Source organism: Emydura macquarii, unplaced genomic scaffold (assembly GCF_026122565.2).
Source record: "Emydura macquarii macquarii isolate MOO-44397 ecotype Brisbane River unplaced genomic scaffold, CSIRO-AGI_Emac_v2 contig_2205, whole genome shotgun sequence".
NCBI classification, from domain to species: Eukaryota; Metazoa; Chordata; order Testudines; family Chelidae; genus Emydura; species Emydura macquarii.
Genome location: NW_027132342.1, coordinates 6,856,439 through 6,877,644, shown reverse-complemented (window position 1 = coordinate 6,877,644; position 21,206 = coordinate 6,856,439). Strand labels below are relative to the sequence as shown.

The 21,206-nt window shown below is 41.1% G+C and overlaps 1 protein-coding gene across 4 annotated transcripts in view; it reads right to left on the bottom strand.

Moving 5' to 3' along the window:
• Positions 1 to 17,892, bottom strand: part of IRAG2 (inositol 1,4,5-triphosphate receptor associated 2) — a 55,514-nt gene extending 37,622 nt beyond the window's left edge. For 2 of the 4 annotated variants that reach the window (XM_067559249.1, XM_067559252.1), the window contains exons 1-11: positions 16,459 to 16,503; positions 14,048 to 14,665; positions 13,460 to 13,570; positions 12,335 to 12,515; positions 11,919 to 11,992; positions 11,753 to 11,831; positions 10,296 to 10,454; positions 8,105 to 8,222; positions 6,709 to 6,759; positions 4,355 to 4,432; positions 1,153 to 1,209 (exon numbers count right to left, since the gene is read on the bottom strand). In XM_067559249.1, the coding sequence (XP_067415350.1) occupies positions 1,153 to 1,209; positions 4,355 to 4,432; positions 6,709 to 6,759; positions 8,105 to 8,222; positions 10,296 to 10,454; positions 11,753 to 11,831; positions 11,919 to 11,992; positions 12,335 to 12,515; positions 13,460 to 13,570; positions 14,048 to 14,665; positions 16,459 to 16,492 (1,560 nt within the window). In that variant the 5' untranslated portion in view covers positions 16,493 to 16,503. Of the gene's footprint in view, positions 1 to 1,152; positions 1,210 to 4,354; positions 4,433 to 6,708; positions 6,760 to 8,104; positions 8,223 to 10,295; positions 10,455 to 11,752; positions 11,832 to 11,918; positions 11,993 to 12,334; positions 12,516 to 13,459; positions 13,571 to 14,047; positions 14,666 to 16,458; positions 16,504 to 17,662; positions 17,682 to 17,803 lie in introns of those variants that run through there. The other 2 variants (XM_067559251.1, XM_067559250.1) reach the window with 2 other exon arrangements.
• Between the last annotated feature and the right edge of the window lie 3,314 nt (positions 17,893 to 21,206).

The window sequence follows — 21,206 nt, the reverse complement described above, 5'->3', positions numbered from 1 at the left end:
GGGAGAACAGTAGTATTTAGATGTTGCTGTAGTACGTTTAACTGAGAATTGGTCTTATTCCAATACCTTTTATTTTATGTTAGTGGCAACATAAGAGTTGTTTACTTTGTGAATAGTACCTCATCCCTGCAAGTGTCAACGTCTCCAAGCAAATCAATTTTCTCAAATATATTCCTTATCCAAATTTACAGAATCAGTTTTTGCAAGTTCCTCCGTGTATTGATCACTACAGGAATACTCAACCCACTAGACCACATTCAAAATCCAGTTTCCATTTGGCCAATTGACTGGAGGAACAGAACTCTTAAAAAGGACAGATTAAAGAAGGCACAGGGGCTTTAAATCTCTCAAACTGTAAATCAACACGTTAAGGATATTTTAGAATTTTAAGTCTTTTCCATTCTGGTAAACATAAGCTTTGCCTGAAGCACCTTTCCTACAAATAATTGTCTACTGCAATATTTATTGGGTAGGTTACATTTAGGTTGGAATCTCTCTAGTCACAATCAGAATGTATGTACAGGCCCTGTCACAGAAGTGTTGGTGGGCAGAATGTTGTCTGACTCGGTGATGAAATACATACGGATCAAGATTTTTGAAAGGCTTAGTGGCTTGATTTGAGAATCCAAAAGGAGGCCCAGATCACCAAAGTTAGATGAGTTGGGTTTTAAAAGCATGAGTTTTTAAAAGCTACCCAAGAGAAAATACATGCTCTCAGGTAGAGATGCAGGTTACCATGTTTCAGCCAGTGAGGAATAGCCCACGGAATATAACTTCTCAATTTAAACTCTCTCAGCACTTTGGGAGGTTTTTGTTTTGTTTTGATTTTTTGAAATCTTTAGATTAGAAGCTAAAGTTTTGGGCATGTATATTCTTCCCACCTGCTTCAAAGAATAGCCTTTTGAGTTTTTCTACCTTTTCTGGTGTTTGCTGGATATAAACAGGCCCTTGTGTCTTTAGGGCTGGATTCCAATACCCTTACTTATGGAATAGGTATTACTCAACATAAGCATAGTCCCAGTGAAGTCACAGAGATATTATTGCACACAAGGCATTAAAATATTACAGTAAAAGAGTAACTTATGGGAAAAGCCAATGAAAGTGCCCCACGTTCAGAAATTTCAATAAATACATGACTCAAAAGCTACTAACCTTGAATAGACTTGCATCTTTATTCACCACAGTGTTCTCATAAACATGCACTTGCATCTGAAGTGAGGACAAGAGAAGAGAAAGGCCTTTTATGAGCACACAGTGCACTGTATTAGAATTTGAGCCCCCCCAGCTAGTGGCAAGGGGAAACTGGCATCATACGTTTATATTGTGACCCAAGAACCTCTGACTATCAACTGGCAAGAGGGTTCAGAGGGGTTACAAGAGTCTGATGAGTCCAGTGTGTACATACTAGTTCACCACAGAATGTCACATGAGGTCTCAAATGAAAGCCAGTGTCACACTGGTCATTCCTATAGTTGTGGAATGTATTTATGTATTGATACTATGTCAAGAGTTCTGTATCTATACTGAAAATATATTTTTAAAAAGTCTGTGTAAAGGTATTGGCCACCGGCAAAGGTGAAGAACAAAACAAATAGGTTTTTCCTCCAGTCAGGAGGTAATTTACGTCCCAACCGAGATATGTATGTTATTTAAGCATCATAAGCTAACACAATGGATGTCCATTTACATACTAAGTCAAATGGTAATGAAGCAATGTGACTGTCAACAAGAGAGACGCACACAGAAGAAAAAGCCGTGGGAAGGAGGGGGAGAAGGTGGTTGTCCTGTCCTTGAGGAAAGGCTATGAATTTTGGGGGTATTTCTAGAGGAGAAAGATGATTCCCTGTTATCCTGCACATTTGGAAGTAACCACACAGCACATTTGCATTCATGAAAGTAGGGTCTCTGCCAGCCTTGGTTGAAAATACCGCAGAGGATTTGGGATGAGAAACTTTGTTGGACAGGAGGTTAATCTGTTCGCTAAGTTGAATCTCTAGAAAGCGTGTTATGTTGTTTAACATACAACCATTTGATTACAATATTCTGAGTTAAGATCTCTTGAATTGCAAGCCTTTGGCAATAAACTTATTTCTTGTTTTCACCAGAGAGCTCAGTTCTGCGGTGTAAAGCAGAGTGCTGGTCCTGAGCGGAGTCACAGAAACTGGCACCTGCTATTCCTTTGGAACAGGACACCTGGGTGTTTTGGTGAGTGAATAGAGAGCTGAACACAATAGAGAATGCTTGGAGAGGGGCTCAGGGGTTGGGATGGGCCATCTGCTACCAGCACAGAGGAAGCGAGGACAGCAGGGGCCAGGAAGGTTTTTGCCAGAGGCTGGTGGATTCAGGGAGCTGGTTCACAATAGGCACAGGCATAAGGCTGCCTTACACTAAGGGCGGCTGGCAGTGAGGTGCCTCACAACCTTGGGTACCACTGGGGAGTGTCACGTGTGGTTAACTGAAGTTTTACTCCTTGTTTACCAGTTGTATGAGATGACACTGATTTGACTCCTCCCATTGTGCCATGAGTGATATTTTAGACCACAGTTATGAACCAGATATAGAATCACAGAAACGTATGGCTGGAAGAGCACTTGAGAGGTCATCTAGCTCAGGTCTGTGCTGAGGCAGGACCAAGTAAACCTAGGGACCATCCTTGACAGGTGTCTGTCCAACCTGTTCTTACAAACCTCCAATGATGGAGGTGTGTCAACTTCCCTTGGAAGCCTATTCCAGAATTAAACTATCCATATAGTTAGAAAGTCTGTCTCTCCTCTTCCCCCCCGCTCAAATATCTAACCTAAATCTCCCTTGCTGCAGATTAAGCCCATTACTTCTTTCCTATCTTCCGTGGACATGGAGAACAACTGATACATTTGAAATAATTTAGGATTGTAATCATCTCCCCCCGCCCCCCCAAGTCTTTTCACAAGACTATACATGCTCCGTTTATTTCTTTAAACCTTTCCTCACAGAAAACCTGACCTAAGTCTTTTTTTAATTTTTGTATTTCTCCTCTGGACTCTCTCCAATTTGTCCACATCTTTCCTAAAGTGTGGTGCCCAAAACAGGACACACTACTCCAGCTGAGGCCTTACCAGTGCTGAATAGAAAGACAATTACCTACTGTGTCTTACATACGACACACCTGTTAATACACCCCAGAATATTAGCATTTCACAACTGCATCGCATTGTTGGCTCATGTTCAATTTGTGCTCCAATATAACCCCCCGATTCTTTCCAGCAGTACCACCACCTAGACATTTATACCCCATTTTATAGTTGCACATTAGACTTCTTTCCAAATGAAGTACTTTGCACCTCTCTTTATTGCCTTTCATCTTGATGATTTCAGACCAAGTTCTCCCATTTCTCGGAGTCATGTTGAATTCTAATTCTGTGCTCCACAGCACTAGCAGCCCCTCCCAGCGTGGGGTCATATATGCAAACTTTTAGATCATTGAGTGAGGACTAGTCTTATAAGTTGTTAATGACAATATTGAGTAGCAGCAGACCCAGGACTGACCATTGTGGGACCCCACTAGGTACATCCCCAATTTGGCAATGAGCTATTAGTAACTAATCTGAGTAGGATCTTTCATCCAGTTTTGCACCCACTTCATAGTAATTTAACCTAGACCACATTTCCTGGTTTGATTACAAGAATGTCATATGGGACTGTCAAAAGCCTTTCTAAAAATCAAGTGTTTCCATGCATATAATTTACACTCTATCCACTAGCCCAGCAGCCCTGTCAAGGAAGAAAATTAGGTATGAATTGTTCTGGACAGACCCAGGGCAGCTATTACTTATAACCGTATTATTCTCTAGGTGCTGACCTTCTAGCCAGCCTAGATCATTAAAAGTCTTTAAGTCATAATCTAAGTAACTATTTGGCATGAGTCAGGGGTCTGCAGTATTCATTTGTAACTTTAGTTGAGACAAGTGCTCAGGAGAAGAGGTTCATTCCCTTCCCCCCAATATTTGTTGGGATATTTGCTTAAGCTTTGAAGAATGCTTTTTAACTCCCACAGACACATTCGTTTCCCTTAGTCCCTGTCTACGCTATGGTTAACTTTTTTATGGTTTCTAGCACCGTGACGTTAACTAACATGGACAAGAATTCTTCTCAGTGAGGTTGCAGTAGGAGAAAGAAGAAATAAAACTCTGTATTAGACAGGAAGACTTCTAGAACCCAGATACCACCATCCATAATCAAGGCTGTTACCAGCACATCACAATTTGTGAGAGCCGACAGTGTCCAAGAGCTGTGGAACTTGCAGTAAACATTAGACAGCAAGTTCGTTGAACAGTCTCTTATCAGTGGTTATGAAGTTTAAATTTAAAGTGCTTACTTGGAGCTCAGCTGCATTTTTGGATAACTCCACAATCTTCTTCTGAAGGCCATCTGCATCCAAGGCATTCCTAATATTCTGATAAAAAAAAGCAGACTATTATATATAGCTAAGAAGAGAGTTACCAATACTATTTTGGATGAGCTGGCTAAAGAGATGGGTAGGAAGATTTCCTCCCCTCAAATCACTCCTTAATGACTGGCCCCTCCAAAATACTCCAACAGGGGAGGGGAAGAGAGATGGTCAATATCCACACACCATGCAAACCCTGACTCCCTCCTCCCCAACCCCCACGGCACCTGTGGCCTTAAAATGTAAGGTCTACCAATGTGAACACCTACTGTTTCAACTGCATATGAACCAAAAAGGCTAACTCTGGCTGCCTGATGCCCAACAACACTGCTCTCTCCAACACACGGCATCGCTGTACTTTTATCAGTACTGTCTGTATGCCAACACAATCCTGAAAGTTTTGCTTTACTAAGGAAACATACTACAAAGTCACCCCATTCAAGGCACTTTGATCTTTGTACCTTTGAAAAGGTTCTCCACAGTACCGCCACCCTCCTCCACCACCCACCCAGAAGCTTTGAGCACCTATCGAAATTCTGAAAGACAGTACAGTTTGGAGAAATACCTAAATTGCAGTCTGTGTAGACATACCGAAGCTAGCTTTAATCTGCCTACCTACCAATAGCAGTGAAGACAGGGCAGCAAATGCCTATCTGGCACCTTGGGTATATACTGTGATGGTTGGCCCATGCTGAAGTTGATGCTGCTGTGGTTTTGCTACTGCTGGTATTTATTCACCATAGCGACCCTGAAGCTATTGTACATCTACATGTTCTGCAGTCACACACCCTCACGTGCCCACCATCCACTGTAGTATAGTTCGCCAGTTCATGTTATACACTACATTAACAGGCATTATGCACATAATTAATAATATTAAGGGCTGGGAAGATATGTTAACTCATTATGGTCTTCCCACAATTCTCTTCTCCTTGCCAAGTAGCCCACAACACTTCAAAGTCCGTTAAAGTCAAGTTTAGCGTTAGACTATAGGAAGCCCGTAAAAACCAACATATGTGAATGGTGTACTCTAGCACTGCTTGAGATGTACCTCTGTGCCCAACTGGTCTGGGACCTGGTGTCCAGAACAGAGAGAAGGAAAGGTACAGAGCAATAAAAATCAGGAACTGGTCAGTTGGCTCTTCAGTGACAGAGTGCTTTTATAACTTGAAACAGCCATAACAAACATAAGTAGGTTTGGGGTGCATCTGAAGCACACTTTCTGTATAAGGTGAACATGCTGCAAGAGAAAAACTGCTTCCCAGAAGGAGGGAAAGCATCTCCTTTTTGTAATCTACTGTTTTGTTTTAGACATTAAATTTGGCTGAGTTTGCTTATTTGGTCTCTTGAACATTTCTCATAGCAAGCCATAAGCGTAGTCAATTAATTGGCTTTACTATCAATCAACGGCATGGACATACCCTCAGAGGTTTGCAATTGATTGGAACACTGACATGTTTTGGAAGTTCTATTGATGAGCCTGATGAAATAACACAGGAGACAGTTCTCTGGCTCTATGAGATGCATCTTCTGTGTGTTGCATGGTGTCTTGTGGGACATCATTGCCCATGGCATGTTCCTCTTTCCCTTGGTTTTCTCCCCCAAAGCCATGAACAAATATGAAATAGTCTATTGCCTGAAAATACGGTTTACAATTTACTTTACTTACAATAAAATATTAACTACTTTTGTATTTGTCTTCATATTTCCCTCAAGTCAGATACAACAAAAAACCATTTTAAAAAGGGAGTGTCACTAAAACAGTGTCACCTTACTATCCCCCTAAAACACCATGAAACCATGATCAATTATGTAGATGTTTTGGGAGTTCTCTCCCCACAAATAGGTCACCTAGTGATGGACAGAAGTCAGTTACGACGACTTTTAGCTGTGGTGAGCTCTTCCATGTAAAGCTGTTAATCCAGACCTATTTCACCCCTCAACTAAGAAGTGCATGTTATGGACAAGAGTTTACATGGATCGTGTTTCAGTTTTTGGGCTATCTGGAGTGGACATCTTTTTATCCTCCATAGTGGGGAACCTCTGGCTTCCCCCCTCCACACACACACACAAACAATCCCTCATTCTCCCTGAGCTGCTGGATGAATCTAAAATGTAGTGCATCTTGGAGTTGGTGACTTACTCTGATGTTTCAGCTGTAGATCATAACCAGTGTTGCTTTGTAATATCTCAGGCTTGAAAGAATGGAAAAAATTAAATTCCTCCAATGCTCAGTTTAACTAGATGAATTTGTATATTTCTGAAGTTTAAATATACTGTACCTCTTCCTGAAGAGAAGAGATCTTGATGATGAGAGACTGATTCTCTTTTTCCTGGTTAAAATAAGAGGAGAAGAGTCAGCTTGCCACGTTTGAAGGTAGCATTATTTGTAATCGTCATAGGACTAGCTAATTACTCAGGTGACCTTAGTTTCAAAGTTACTCTGACTCAATCTGGTGAGCCACTCTTCCAAACTAAGTGAAGGAGCCCCAAGTCAGATGGCTAGAATGACTATGTTATGATGTGCACATTACTGAAACAGGTCAACATAACAATGAACACCGTGATTAACATCATAGTCTGCTAAAGAGTGTGGAATCTACAAAGTTTGCTGTATTTTCCTGTAATAAGGTGAAAAGTGTAGCAGGCATCTTCATATTGTTTCTCCCCATATCTCCCCCCTCCTCCCCAATTCAGGGACTGGAGTCACTCTCTTGATTGCACAATGAAACTTTGGTAGTTCTAATCTGTTTCTTCAGGCATTGTGCAGTATGAGGAGAAAATTGCTCAGTGCTCCACTTTCTGCACTGGGGGAAATTCATACCCCTGTAGAGGTCCAGAATAAGACCTGTGCACCAATAAAGCAGGACATAGCCAACATGAAATCTATCTGCAGAGTGGTTTTTTTTGTTTGTTTGTTTTTTTTTTTTTGTTTGTTTTTTTTAAACCTTCAATATTTCAAGGGGAAAAGGGAATTTCAGTCTAAATGGCAAGTGCCACAAGAGCGGCATAGAGCACTCAAATCACTGAGGAACATCAACCAATTTTATTAAACACGTGTGGCTAGAAATTACAGCACCAAACCTTCCGTAAGCAAGACAAGAGGGTTTTTGCAAGTGCAGGTAGGGGACAATTGTAAGTATTTCTTATTTATTTATTTCACTAGAACACTTGGAATTATAAGAACTCCCATCTTAGCATCTCAAAGTGCTTTACAAACCATAATGAATTACACCAACATTCTTGAGAGGTATTACTCAGATTATACAGGTGGGATAGTGAAGTCTCTTCTCACACCTGTTTTATTCTGGTATAATTCTATTGACTTCAGTGTAAGCAAAAAGGAGAATCAGGCTCCAAGTGTTTGCCCAATGTCCATACAAAAAGTTGACAGCAAAACTAGGAATAAGGCAACAATATCCTCAACAATATCCCTTCCAGAGCTAAACTGAGCAACAAAACTGCAAACAGTTTATTTCAGTCTTTGTGCTCCAAATTGAGGGGTTGTAAAGAGGTAGTTAACATATCAGAAGGGAAGTTAAGACAACATGAGAGTTTTATTTTCAAAGCTACATGAATTATCAGTCATATTAAGGGGTCAATTTCCTGATTTTATATGCTAGGCAACTCATCCCATTGGTACAGCTTCTTACTTTTATGTATTATCAGAGCACCTACTAGCTGTTTATGCTGGGTCACAATCTTGTGTCTCTTCTCTTCTGAGATATTCAGGTTAATTTTCATTTCTTCCAGTTCGTCCTTTAATGATTTTGCTCTCAGAACAGACTGCTGGGCACTGCAGAAAGAAAAGTCCAGCAAAGCGGCAGGCATTAGATTTTTAAAGCTTATCCTGTACATGGTATTTTTGGACACAATAAGAGGCTCCAAGGACTTATTTTTTGGGCACACTTTAAGGCAGACAGCAAGAATTTGCCAGTTTAGTTAGGTTTAAGCCAGCACTTTTGGCTAAGGAATGACCTTGTATGGAATTTTACATTCCTATCTATTTCTGTACTATCTCCTTGGTCCTCCACCAGGGCCTGCCCTGTATTTACCACCTTCATTCAGCCAAGAATTAGTCAGTGGATTGCCTCTGAGTCCCTATAGACTTGCTCTTTGCTCTCACTTAAATTACAACCTAGAATAAGCAAGTAACCAGTTACAAGCATAGTCTGTTGTAAATGTGTTTCCACATGATTGTTAGGGACTGTGGAGTGTCCAACTTTTGTTCTTGCCAGAGGCCTAGATTGACAATTGTCATTTTCCAGTAACATTATTTTGCTGTGTTGATAGGATCCCCTAGTTGTGCATGTTTAAGTGGTGTGGCCACAAGCCCTTCTTGCTATCTCTATGCAAAATATAGGACCGCCTGGTGCACATTGCCAATAGATAGCAGGTACCCCTCTGTGAAGTTCCTTCAAAACTCGGTCCTCTCCTGTGGAAATACCAATGAGGACCCATACCCAGAAAAATCCCAGATTTAGGCATTTAAGTCCCAGTCACCAGCATGAATGTGACCCACAAATCCCCCTCTTGACTGACACCCAACCCTGTAGGCACTTAAATTTTCCCTGTAAAAGATCTCTGCCTCTGGGCACACACTGCTGCCTCACTCTAGGTGTCCAGACACTTAAGCCCCAGTATGATCAGCAAACTGAAAGATAGCTGGAGAAGCATCTATTTTGTCTGTGTGGTTTGATACACTATGCATGCTCCAGCACATACAACAGCTGGGAGGGGTGGTACCTTTAGCTCATTAGTCAGGATTTCCACATCTCAGGTGGGAAACCCCAGTTCAGTTTTCCTCTCCTCCACTGTACTGCCTGATGAGCAAAAGGGATTTGAACAGGAGTTCACCATCTCTCAGATGAGTGTCCTGGCTACTGGGCTATGGAACATTCTGATGTAGGTCACACTCTCTCATGGAAGTTGCTCCATTCTAAAATAATTAAAAATACTAACGGGGCCAAAGAGTGAGAATCACTACATTCAGTGGGTAGGCACTCACTTAAGAGGGGAGCTGACCCCTGTTCAAATCCCTTCTTCAGGCAGAGGGAGAAACTGAAAAAGGATCTTCCACATCTCAGCAAAGTGTCTGAATCACTGAACTAAAGTGAGGGCCTCTTTTTTCCCCTCCTCTCCTCCCCCCATGCCCATCTGGTCCATTTTGTGTTGAGTTCAGCAGGCACCTAAGTTTTTTTGCAAAAAAGGCTTAGGGATCTAAGCTGCCCGACTCCACATCTCCCCCTAGCTAGCTTAGCTCTGTGCCTCAAATGCTGCAAATCTCATTCTTTGGTGCCAGCCTCTCCCTCTCCATCATGCAGGGAGCCTAGGCACCTAACTCAGGCTTTGAGAGTCTCACTATTGTTCCAGTGGTTTCCCAGGCACCTAGAAATCCAGCATTGAGATGCCAATCATCACTACACCTAACTCTCTTTGTAGATCTGGGTCAAGCTGCCTAGATTTCACCCAAAGGCCCTGATAAATAGTGAGGCAGCACAGTAGGCGTGGACAGCTGACACCTCAACCCTGGTGAGTTCCATTCCCTAAATATATGTTTGCAGTAGGTCAACTGCTAATAGGATAAGTAGAGTTATGACTACTATTTAATCAAGCAGCCTTTAACTACAAAGAGTCCAACCAAGTACTGAACTAAGAAAAATAAGAAGGAATCCCTCCTTCCTTCCTTCCCCCTCCTGAGTGGCTTATCAGATCTATTAGCTGGAAAAAGCGGTTCCTATTATTTCCAACTTTATGGATAAATGCAAGAGGTCCAGGGTGGGGAGTCCCCTCCCGCCCCCACACCAGTTGATCAGCACTTTCAAACAGCAGGAGTTAAAAATTAAGACTTGTAATCAAAGCATTCCACCTTTTTATTTGATTATGTAGATCCTCATTGTCCTCCATTAGCCTATTATTGGTTTCCTCCAATGCTTCAACTACCAGCTTTAGTTTGTTGTTCTCCTCTTGAAGTTTCCGATTCTTGAACTGAAGGTCTGCTACACAGGTAATCAAGTCAGACGTCTCCCTGTAGTCAATAAAGAACTAATCGTAATTCCGTGGTTTTTCCAATATGCCTTGTTGAGAGAGAATGTGAATAGAAGAGGAATGGTGTTCAGGCAAGTCACACAGTTTGTGATACTGTTATTTTCAGTTTGTGATACTGTTATTTTCAGTTTGTGGGCAACTTTACAGACATAAGCTGAATGGGACCACATTCAGTGTGAAAGTCTTTGCAGAATAAAAAGGTGTTAGTGTTTGATTGCCACTTTCTCATAAGAAGTCACTGGCAACTAGTATATATGTTTAAAATTCTCTCCCCCTACTCCATTTAAAGCTTGTGGTTAGCACAAGCTACATTTCTAAAAATTGATAGTGAGAATTTCAAAGCTAGATGTGTGCCTAAAGGGGAACCTCAGAGGAACACAAAATTTTGGAAGTTTTTTGTATGGCGCATGGAATGCAAAATCATGATTAATTTACTATTTATCAACAGAAACCCAAAATGTTAGTAAAAAAGCCCAGCAAAACTAAGGGCTGAGCATCTTTTGTGATCAGGCCTTAAATAATGAATAAAAAAAATAGTGTAAGATCAGACTTTGAAGGAACAAGATTCCCACAGTTAGTTCTCATCAGAGAACACTAGCAAATCAAAGCTGAATTAGCAAAGTTTCAATATAGCAAATGGCATAAGAGGAATCAGCATAAGTAATGAGCAGGAGCACTCAAACAGCAGTTGATAAGTTAAGCCAAGTTCTATAGAGAAGAGTAAAACAAGTGTTAAAGTTAACCAGGATGGCATAACCGGGTATTTGCAAGTCCAAAGAGGTTCTACCAACCAGAGAGTCCCAAACTGGGGAGGCACAGAATGTATTCTGGGGAGGCAAGAAGAAGCTTTAGGGAAGAAACAACACTTCCTGCATACATCAGAGCTGAGTGGCTGGAGAGCTTCCACCAGCAGCAGAGAGAAGGAAGGGTGGTAGAATATTGCCATCCTTACTTCTGCACTGCTGCGGGCAGCAGCACTGCCTTCCAAGCTGGGTGCCAGCTAGAAGCCGCTGCTCTCTGCTTTACCTTCAGAGTTGGGGGGGGCCGGAGAGCATTGGCTGCTAGCTGGGTGCCAAGAGGAGCGGGCATAAACTACTACAGACCCAAAGAAAGGGGGAGCGGGGTGTGAGCAAATATATTTGAGAACCACTGCTAGCAAAAGTGCAAAGGAATGCACTTGGATCCCATAATGCATTTTTTTTAAAGAAGAGAGTTTAGGCCTATTAGAGAAAACAACTATATTATCTTTAAGAAAAGCATTGCACGACTAAAACTTACAGGTCTCCTTTGGACACATCTCCACCTAAGGCCTCTAAACTTCCTGATGTAATGTTTATCCTAGCAGGAGTCTTTTTTGCTGAAAGAGATTTTTCCAGATTTAGTTTAAGAAAAAAAAAAAAAAAAAAAGTGGAGTATTCCAGAGTAAGAATGAATTATTCTGCACCTGTTAGAATGTTCTCATGCAATTTAAACACAGAATCTTCTGTATTTGTGGTTGTTTCCTTAGTGGTATCTTCCCTGAAATAAGTAAACCATGGTTACTCAAAATAGATTCACTCTACTAGCCTAGCTAAACATCCTGTAGTTAACATCCATACTATTAAAATACATTCGAGTCCATTAGTATACACCCTCCCCCCAATACAATATTCCTACTCTTTAACATAGTAAAAAAGCCAGAAACCAAAAGTCATACTACGTAGGAAGATAGCCACCCCAGGGTGGCTATCTGTTGTACAATTCCTGGATGCTTACATGCAGCCAGTGTATTAACTCTGAAAACCGGACAAGTTATTTTTACTGTCTTATCTTGGTAGAAGACATTTTGAGAGATTAGAAGACAAAAAGATAGACTGTTACCGTTTTCTTTTACAGTCTTCAATCCACTCTTTCATGATAGCATGGTATGTTTCCAGGTCCACTGAGATGTCCCTTTTATCAGGATCCAACATGTTGCACAGGTCTTCAAGACCACTGTCTTCTGACCCCCAGCTAGTTGTGTGTCTTAGACAATCAACTATCTTGGAAACGGCTACTTTTCCTTAAAAAGAATCAGTTTTTGTACCAGATTTTGACAGTCAAGAACATTTTATGTAGGCAATACATTCTAATATGGTGTTTGGAATACATTCATCACATGTCTGAATCAATGCTGTTGTATGTCTAAGTGACTTGTGGAGCTGTGGACCAGCTACTGACTAGAAAAGTTCTAGTGTGACATGGAGAGGCAGAAAGCCATGAGAAAATTTAGGATTAAGAGTTTCAGAGCCTTTTTTTTTTTTTTTTTTTTAAAAAGGGGAAACCCAGACCCAGCAGTTATATTTCTATAGACAAAAACATGTTTGGATTTTAACCCATTAACACTTACACTGCCTCCTTAAAAAAGAAAAGCACTTAGATGACAGTTAGGCAATTATAACAAAAGCTAATAGAAAAATGGCAAGTTACACCCCCACCCCTTTCAAATAAATCAGATTCCAACCAAAATGAAGATTTTTTCCACCAACATCTTGTTTCAGTCAAAATAGCCATTCATCAAAAAAGTTGTACTTAAAAAAAAAAAAAAAAAAAAAAAAAAAAAGCATATGTACAACATCAGGAAGTCAAAGCTGAAACTTCTAAGAAAAGAATCCTAATGCTTTACTGACACTGTTATAATTTGCATTTCTAGGACACCCTTCAGAGAATCTCAAAAGTGTTTTGCAATCATTTTTTGTCTCAGGTAGGCAATTGCCCTGGTTTTACAGATGGGTAATTGAGGCAGGGAGACTAGGGGACTGACTGTGCCATACAAGGTATTTGTGGCAGGCCAGAAATTCCAGATCCCCAAACTTCCAGTCCTTTGATTTAGCCAGAAGACCATCCTCTCCTCTATACATTCCACACAGATTATACTTTCTGAAAGAGAGATCTCGTAAAACCTGACGCATGACATTCACTGAGCAAGACAAATAGTGGGGGGGGGGGGGAGTTGAGTAAAGATACCTCTGCGTTCTGTGTCACATGCACAGAAGATAGTGGTCAACAAGTCTTCTTCACAGATCAAACTCACATCATAGGTGTTGTCAGCTTTATTTGCCCAGGATAGTCTCCATCCTGTAGGGGATAAACATGTCCATAGTTCTCTTATAGTTACTATGACCTACTTTCAACTACATTTTTGTTTTTACAACAGCATAAATATACATGGCATTCACAGGGGTATTGTAACTTAAACAGCAAGCCTTTGATCATGCAGCTAACATGAGACAAACCCCTGCATTTGTGCACAGACCTGTTGAAGTCAACAGGGCCTTCCTTTCCATTGTAGTTTGCAGGTTTGGAAACTAAATATGGCTATGCTGTAGACTGTATTTACACAGATCGCGTGTGTAGCATAGAGGATTCAAGACTAGGTCTTTATAAAGAGAAAAAGGGGATTGTAGGCTCACTTAGACCAAATGCCCCGTGCCCCCCAATGCTGTATCTCAGGTCTTTTTAAAGAATTAAGTTCAACCATTTCAGACAGCCATCATTAGGCAATCTAGTGTTTGGGGTTGGTGAAAAGAAAGCTGGATACTTGGAAGAGTTTACCTCTTTCACCCAAAGATAGCCTCTTCATCACAGGAGACTGGAACGCAAAACATTCTGCCTTTTGGACTGCTAAGAAAGGCAAGTTTGGACTTGATGTGAGGTAGTTAGCCTCATGAGGCAGATCTTTACATATGACCCTGGAAGCTGCAGATAGTTGACCCACATGGATGTTAGCCTCTCCACTTTTGAGAAGGGGTGGAGAACTCTCAATTTGGCACATTGGTAGCCACGGCTTGCTGGGCTTCTCTTTATTTTTACCAATTGAATAAGTTGCATTCCCATTGTAGAAGTTAGACATACATCTGAGACGTGGGGACATGGCCTGTGGACATTGGGAGAAAACATTCTCACCACTGGGGCTTAGAAAATATGGCTCACTAGTCTCATGACTTTTAAAGGTCCTTTTCTTCAATAGCTCCTCTAAATTTTTCTTGATGTTAGTCTGTGGGCTGTCAAAATTCCTAGACTGAAACTTTGGGATCTGTAAAGCAGGATTTGAGACTTGGTCCATCATCTTGATAGTCTTGATCTTTCGGCAAATGCTGTCCACTGGGTTATGATGACGTTTGTTACTTCCATTTTCAGAAGTCATTGCTGATTTTCCTTTTTGAAAGGAATCTGAAAGGAATAGAGAGAAGACAAAAAAGCCAGAAATATTGATTTAAACATGTTCTTTGCAGCACTCTGTACCTAATAGGCAGTCTATACAAAACAGGAGATAGTGGTGTTCTGAAAACTCTTATAGAACATTAGAGCATTGTCTTGCAAGTCTTAATTCATCTAAGTTGAAAATAATTTAAAAACCTCAAGCGGTAAGGAAAAAGGGAACAGAAATTTAACTCCCTTTTTTAAAAATCAGAATTTAAAGAAGTTCTACTAGCTCTAAGTTTATTTTTAACAACCAAATGGTTTTCTAGGTTTTTATTTCCACGAATTGAAGTCTCAAAAGTTTTGACCTTTAAGAGTTGCTTTATTTACACATTAGGGCACATTTGGATTTTCCATACAAGGCCAAGGGACTAAAAGGAAGTGGAACAATTATGCAGGAATTTACATATTTATACTCTAGACCTTTTCAACTTCTGCTTTCATCCAGTGGCATGTCAGACAATTGCAGTAGTACTAGTCTGTTCTGACTTCAACTAGTATTTGTATCACCCTGCAAAAGCAAATTCCATCAGTTTTAAGTGGAGTGTTTTCATAAAACACTTATGAGTTTTAAGTTTGCCAGTGTCCAAAATCTCCTCGTTCTGGTATTACAGGAAGGGAAAGAGGAGGAAGAGTGGCCCAGGTTTAGCAGTTTAGTGGACAACCAAACATAACTGCCCACTCACAGACGCTACCACAATTGCTATGTTAACGTGCATTGAACTGGCTTAAAGCTTTTGAAGAGGTTGGTAAGATGCTTCTTTTAAATGACTCCAAATTAAAAGGGATTCATTTTACATAAAAGTTACAATCTGGGGGAACCTTAGGTCCTCTGCTTCCAGTCTTCTGCATAAGGGAAATGCCCACAGCTACTTTCTTTTAATTCCAGTGGTCAGTTTGTAGATCTTTACATTGATTTGTTTTCAGTGTTATCTTCAAGTGGAAAAGGTGGTTTACAAACAAAACCACCCTCCGCCACCATCCCACCCCCCCACTTTTTTGTTGAGAGTGAAAGTTAAGACTTTTCCTCTTCATTCCTAGTCTACCCAAAGATTGGGATTTACGGGGGCTAAAAGCTGGCTCTAATTTGAACATTATTCACTACTCTATTTATTGCTGTTCTCTCCCCCCCAGAGTAAGCAATCCTGATCCTCCCATCTTCTATTTATAGAAAAAACTCACCTATGCTACTGTGACCTTGTCTATACTAGCATCTCTCCCCACCCCCCAGCAATTCCCCTGTGGTAGCACCCATAGATATACTAGTATGGACAAGGTATCAGCCACCAACTGTGTTTTTATCGTTAAGCTATTTAGACCTGAGCAGGGTTGGATGACCAATACCAGAAGCTGTGGGAAATCTGGTTGTTAGAACTTCCACCAACATAGAAGAAACAATAGTGGCTACAGGGAGAACCTTGTGTTAAAGGCTAGCCTAGACAGCCTAACGTGCCCTTCTTCAGGCATTTACTATTTCTTCTGTCTGTAGGTCAGTACTTCAAGGTGGAGGTGTATAGTCCAGTGCAAGGAGACATACCTGTGTTAGCTCTAATCAAGGTAGCATGCTTTAAAAAAAATAAAATAAAATAGCTGGTGGGGCCAGCTGTCCCACGCATTCAAAATACTAGGTGTTTACTCAGGACAGCTACCCCCCTCACACTGCCATGGCTACACTATTTTTAGCATGCTAACTTAATCAGAGCTAGTGCCAGTATGTCTGTTTGAGCTGGGAATCATATCCTCAACTTGAAGCATAAACGTACCCTGACTCTCTTTCAATGCCTTATCAGAAGTCATGATAGTATCCTTGCACACCACCACCAGCAGGTTTCTCTTATTGATTGCAAAATTCCATTTGTCTCTGAAAATCAAAACTCATTAATGTAAGCGATAGCAATTCAGACAAGTAAATAAGCAGCTCCAGTGTTTCATAAATCAGCCCAGGTTGTTATAATATTGAAGTTGCATGAAAAGCTTAGGAGCCTATTAGAAAAGGTTCTGTTTAGGGTGTGATTTTCCAGCATTTAAGACCCAGTTTTTCTAGAGATACTAAGGCACCTAGTCAGATTTTCATGGAAGCCTAGGCAGGTTAGGGGTCAACTCTCATTGAAAGTCATTCTTTACTTGTTAGCCATTTTAAATCTCAAAAATATAGTGTTGCCTGAAGAGTCATAACAGCTACATAACCTTGAGTGACTTTATCCACAGATAAGAGGCAGGAATCCTCTTACCTGTATGTCTTGTACAACACTGCCACTAGCAAGCGTTACCCTCTTCAATTTAGCAACATCCAAAAGCTGATTCACAACATATTGACATAGGTCTTGTTACCAACAAATGACATTCAGAAGACAAACTAGTCCATTTTTGCTATTGTAGCAGATATTTCAATGGTGAAATAATAGAGGCTTCACACAGGCTATTTAAGCATTATTTTCACTACCATTAAATGATTCAGAATTTACTGCATGCATTTAAATAATCTTTTAGCATTAAAAGCACCACCACATTTTAAGGCCAAATGTTTTAGAGCACTACATAACCATGACTATTAAGAAATCACTTAAAATATTTTGGTGGCACTTTTTTTCCTTGACTAGACTAGTTTAATAAAATAACTTTTTGGGATGTGTTTCAAAGATTGATTAATATAATCAGTATCTTTTACAAGTTTACACTAGCTGATAAGCAACCTTTTAGCAGAATATTTAAAAAAAGAACCTAAAGCTACCATGATTTTGATGAAAAGTAATACAAAAGCTCTTGATTCTGTACTTGATTTCAAGAGGTTTATTTAAGAGACACACACAGCATTTTCCTCTAGTTTTAACAAGAAGCCTTTAGAAACCACAAACACATCTTTCCATCTTCATACCAGACATGATTGCCTTATCTTGTAAAATATTGGTAATACAGACTCTCTTTTAAGGAGACAAGATTAAAAACATTAGTTATATTCTAAATCACCCATTAAGAACACTGCATTTGCAAGCAGTTAAATCAAACCAGAAGTAAAGGGATCTGATCTTTCCAATCTTGACAATGTCCTTTTTAAGTATAATTTCATAACAGTCCTCATGAAAGACTTTTCCAATAGCTCTTACTTACTATTATGTACAAATGGAAGGAAATACTCTACTCTTGGCTTCTTTTAAAACCTGAGCAGGGGAACAGAATCTATTTTAACTAACCCACTAATGAAGGCTAAATGGGATGATTATCTCTGTTTTCTAGCAACCATTTTAATGACTAAATACAGCAAACTCGTTTGATAGAAAATCAGTTTCAAAGACACACCTGCTACTGTTTGCAGTTCACTTTCTGTGGTTAATAAGTTTGATTAGGTATGTACCATGTTCAATCTCCCACTCTGTGGCCCTCACTTTACTTCCAGGTGCTTCCTTCCCCTGCTAAATGAATCCATTTGACCTTCTCACCATTTCCTGCAGCATTCTACTGCCTTATTCAGCACTTAAGTTTAAAACAAAGATGAAAAGGACAAAATAACCCATTGTAACTTGTGATCCTCTGATAATGAGACATTTCTGTTTCCACCAGGAGTCTTTCTGGTTCCTGCAGCTGTAAGGAACTTGGGCAGAGCCTATCATTTGAGATCTGCAGAACTCGCCCACAGTTTGCACCTTTCAACCAGGTGACTCCTGCTGGTCATTTCAAGAAGGAGGCCAAAGACTGAATGAGCATGGAGACTACTTGAGAAGTCCTTTTGCATTTTGAGATGGTTCCTCTGAGGCAAGGGTTGGAGCACATTGGTTGGGTGGCAGAGGGGAAGCCTGCTCCACTGCTCTCCACGCTGTAACTGTTCTGTGGCAGAAAGTTTCATGCTGCAGGGTTGTTAAGCCAGTACCTTTCATGAGCACTAAATGCACAAGCATAACCTAATATGAACGTGGTGGCATTCCAGGTGTTTGCACTATGGCTGAGCTGAAAGGGAGGACTTTATTACAGGCATTCCCAAGTTTTTCCCTGAGGCGCATGCACCTGTGCAGTTGCAATGGCACTGCAGCCCACGATTAACACAGCATGGTGGAAACAAAGAGGCACTGCCGAGCCCTGGTCCCTGGGGAGAGGGTGTGGGCCTGAGACTCCAGGGGCCCAACAGTCACAGATTGTGGGGTGTGGCAACTCAAAATGGGAAATACAGCAAATCCTCTAGCCTCCTCTAGCTGCTCTGGGAGGTGCCACCCCTTGAGACTTGCCCTTTCTTCTCGCCCTCCACCTGGCAGCTTCTCTTTGTCCTATGCTGTCCACCAGGAGCATTGGGCTCCTCTGACCTTGGGCAGGGGCCATCACGAGCCGTCACTCTGCTTTGCCCCCCCATGACCCTCCCAAACTCCACCCAGGGGCCAGCAGACCACCTGGGACTGTGACACGGCCCACAGTTTGGGAACCCCTACTTTATTATAATGTTCAAAAGGCAATTAGACTCCCAGAGCAGCACATCCTAAAGCCTTTCAGACTTGCTCAGGCTGCCTAAATGCTATTACTTTCTAATCTATCACAGAATATCTTAATTTTTCTGGGACAAATAAGAAATAGCCTCATAGGTAGGGGGCACAATGCTGCTAAAATCCAAAGTCTTTCAAAAGCTTTGGGAAAGCATAAAACTGCCATTTGATAAGCACCGTGTTTTCATACAATGTGATTCTACTTTTGATGTGCACTATTTCTGGGAAAATTGCTTAATGAAGTCAAAAATTAGCCCCAGTCCTCTAGGCATTTACAAATTCCAGATTACTGACGTAATTAATTCTGGTTTATCTAGCATATGAGTAGACACTTGTGAATAGATATTATTTCTTCCAGGTATAATGCCAGTAATAATAATTTGCTGTTGGAAACTAAAGTTCTGGGATCTTACATCCTGCCCCAACCCCATCTGTCCCGTAGATAATTCAAAATAAGAATGTAAAGAAAGACTCAGACATCTGGGAAGATTTCAAGTTTTCTGGACAAGAACACAGTTTTACACTCCATGAAGGGCATGGTTTTTTTTCCCAGTTGTGCGAAAGAAATAGATCTCCAAAGCAAACAAATGAAATGAGCAGGTTTTGTAAATACAGTTGTATAATTTCAAATGAGTATCAAAGTGCCTTAAAGGAATTTCCCCATGACAACATCTACACATGGAGGTGCAACTCAGTAAAACTCCTCACGGCCCCCTCCAGTTATTATCTGCATTACCGTGGTGCTCATTGTGCTAGACACTGTACAAACACTACGTGAGACGCACTCCCTGCCCAACGGAGGTTACAGTCTAACCAGACAAAGGGTGAGAAGGGAAACAGAGTCACAGAAAGAAGTGACTTGCCCATGATGACACAGTAGGTCAGTGGAACAGCCTGGAATCTAGCCCGAGATCTCCTGAATCCTAAACTCCAGACTTCAGAGCCACTAGGCCACACTTCCCTCCTAGTTACAATTTCCTTTTCGCCCCATCAGAGAGCAAACCCCATAAAACAACTCATAAAGACCTTTTCAGTTGCTGGGGCTGCAGTTCAGCTGCAGCATTTTCCTCCCCAAACACCCCTGACTAACAGGCTGAGTCCGGACAATGTTTGAAGCACTATGGGAGTGATTTTCTGAAAACGTTATTCTTTCATCCCAGACTCTGTGCATTTCTTATAAGTTCTTTTGTTCATTACATCACATTGAGCCTGCTTTCCCTGCTCAGGCAAAACTCCAGCTGAGAGTTTTCCCCTCAATAAGCAGAGCATGCTGTTTATTTTGTGATGAATTGACTAAGCAGGAAATTACCATTCTCTTAAATTTAACCCCTCTGACATATGACACTTCAAGGTGGATATGCTGGCACATGCCCTTCCCCTGGCCAGTAGCGGGAGGAGGCAGAAACTCTGGATATGTCTACACAACAACTAGCCACCTGCAGCTGGCCCCATGCTAGCCAACTCCAACTCTTGGGGCTCGGGTTGTGGGGCTGTTTTATTGCTGTGTAGACTTCCGTGCTCTGTTTGGGAAACAGGCTCTAGGACCCTGAAGGGTGGGAGGATCCCAGAGCTCATGCACCAGTCTGAACCCGAGAGTCCACACCGCAATAAAACAGCCCCACAGCCTGAGCCCCGTGAGGTTGAATCAGCTGGCATGGGGCCAGCCGCAGGTTTTTCTTTGCTGTGTAGACCTACCCTCTTTGGCTACTTCTGGTACGGCAACAATTTTGATTGCCTCCTCCAGCCCTTTAGGTTTTTAGTTCTGAAGGTTCACAAACTGATCTCTGGTCAAATCCACATTTAGAGCTAAGCCAGATACAGAACTTCCATCCTGCTGGAAATTCCAACATTCTGACATTTCCAAATTGGGATTAAAAAATGGCAATTTGGAAACTTTTTGCAGAGTGAAAATTTGAAATGTTTTGATCTGGAAGCATCAACACTTTTGATCAAAATGAAACATTTTTTGACATTTCCAAAATCACAATGTTTCATATTAGTTTATTGTGTTAATTTGAAGCACTTCATTTCAAGTCTGTTCTATA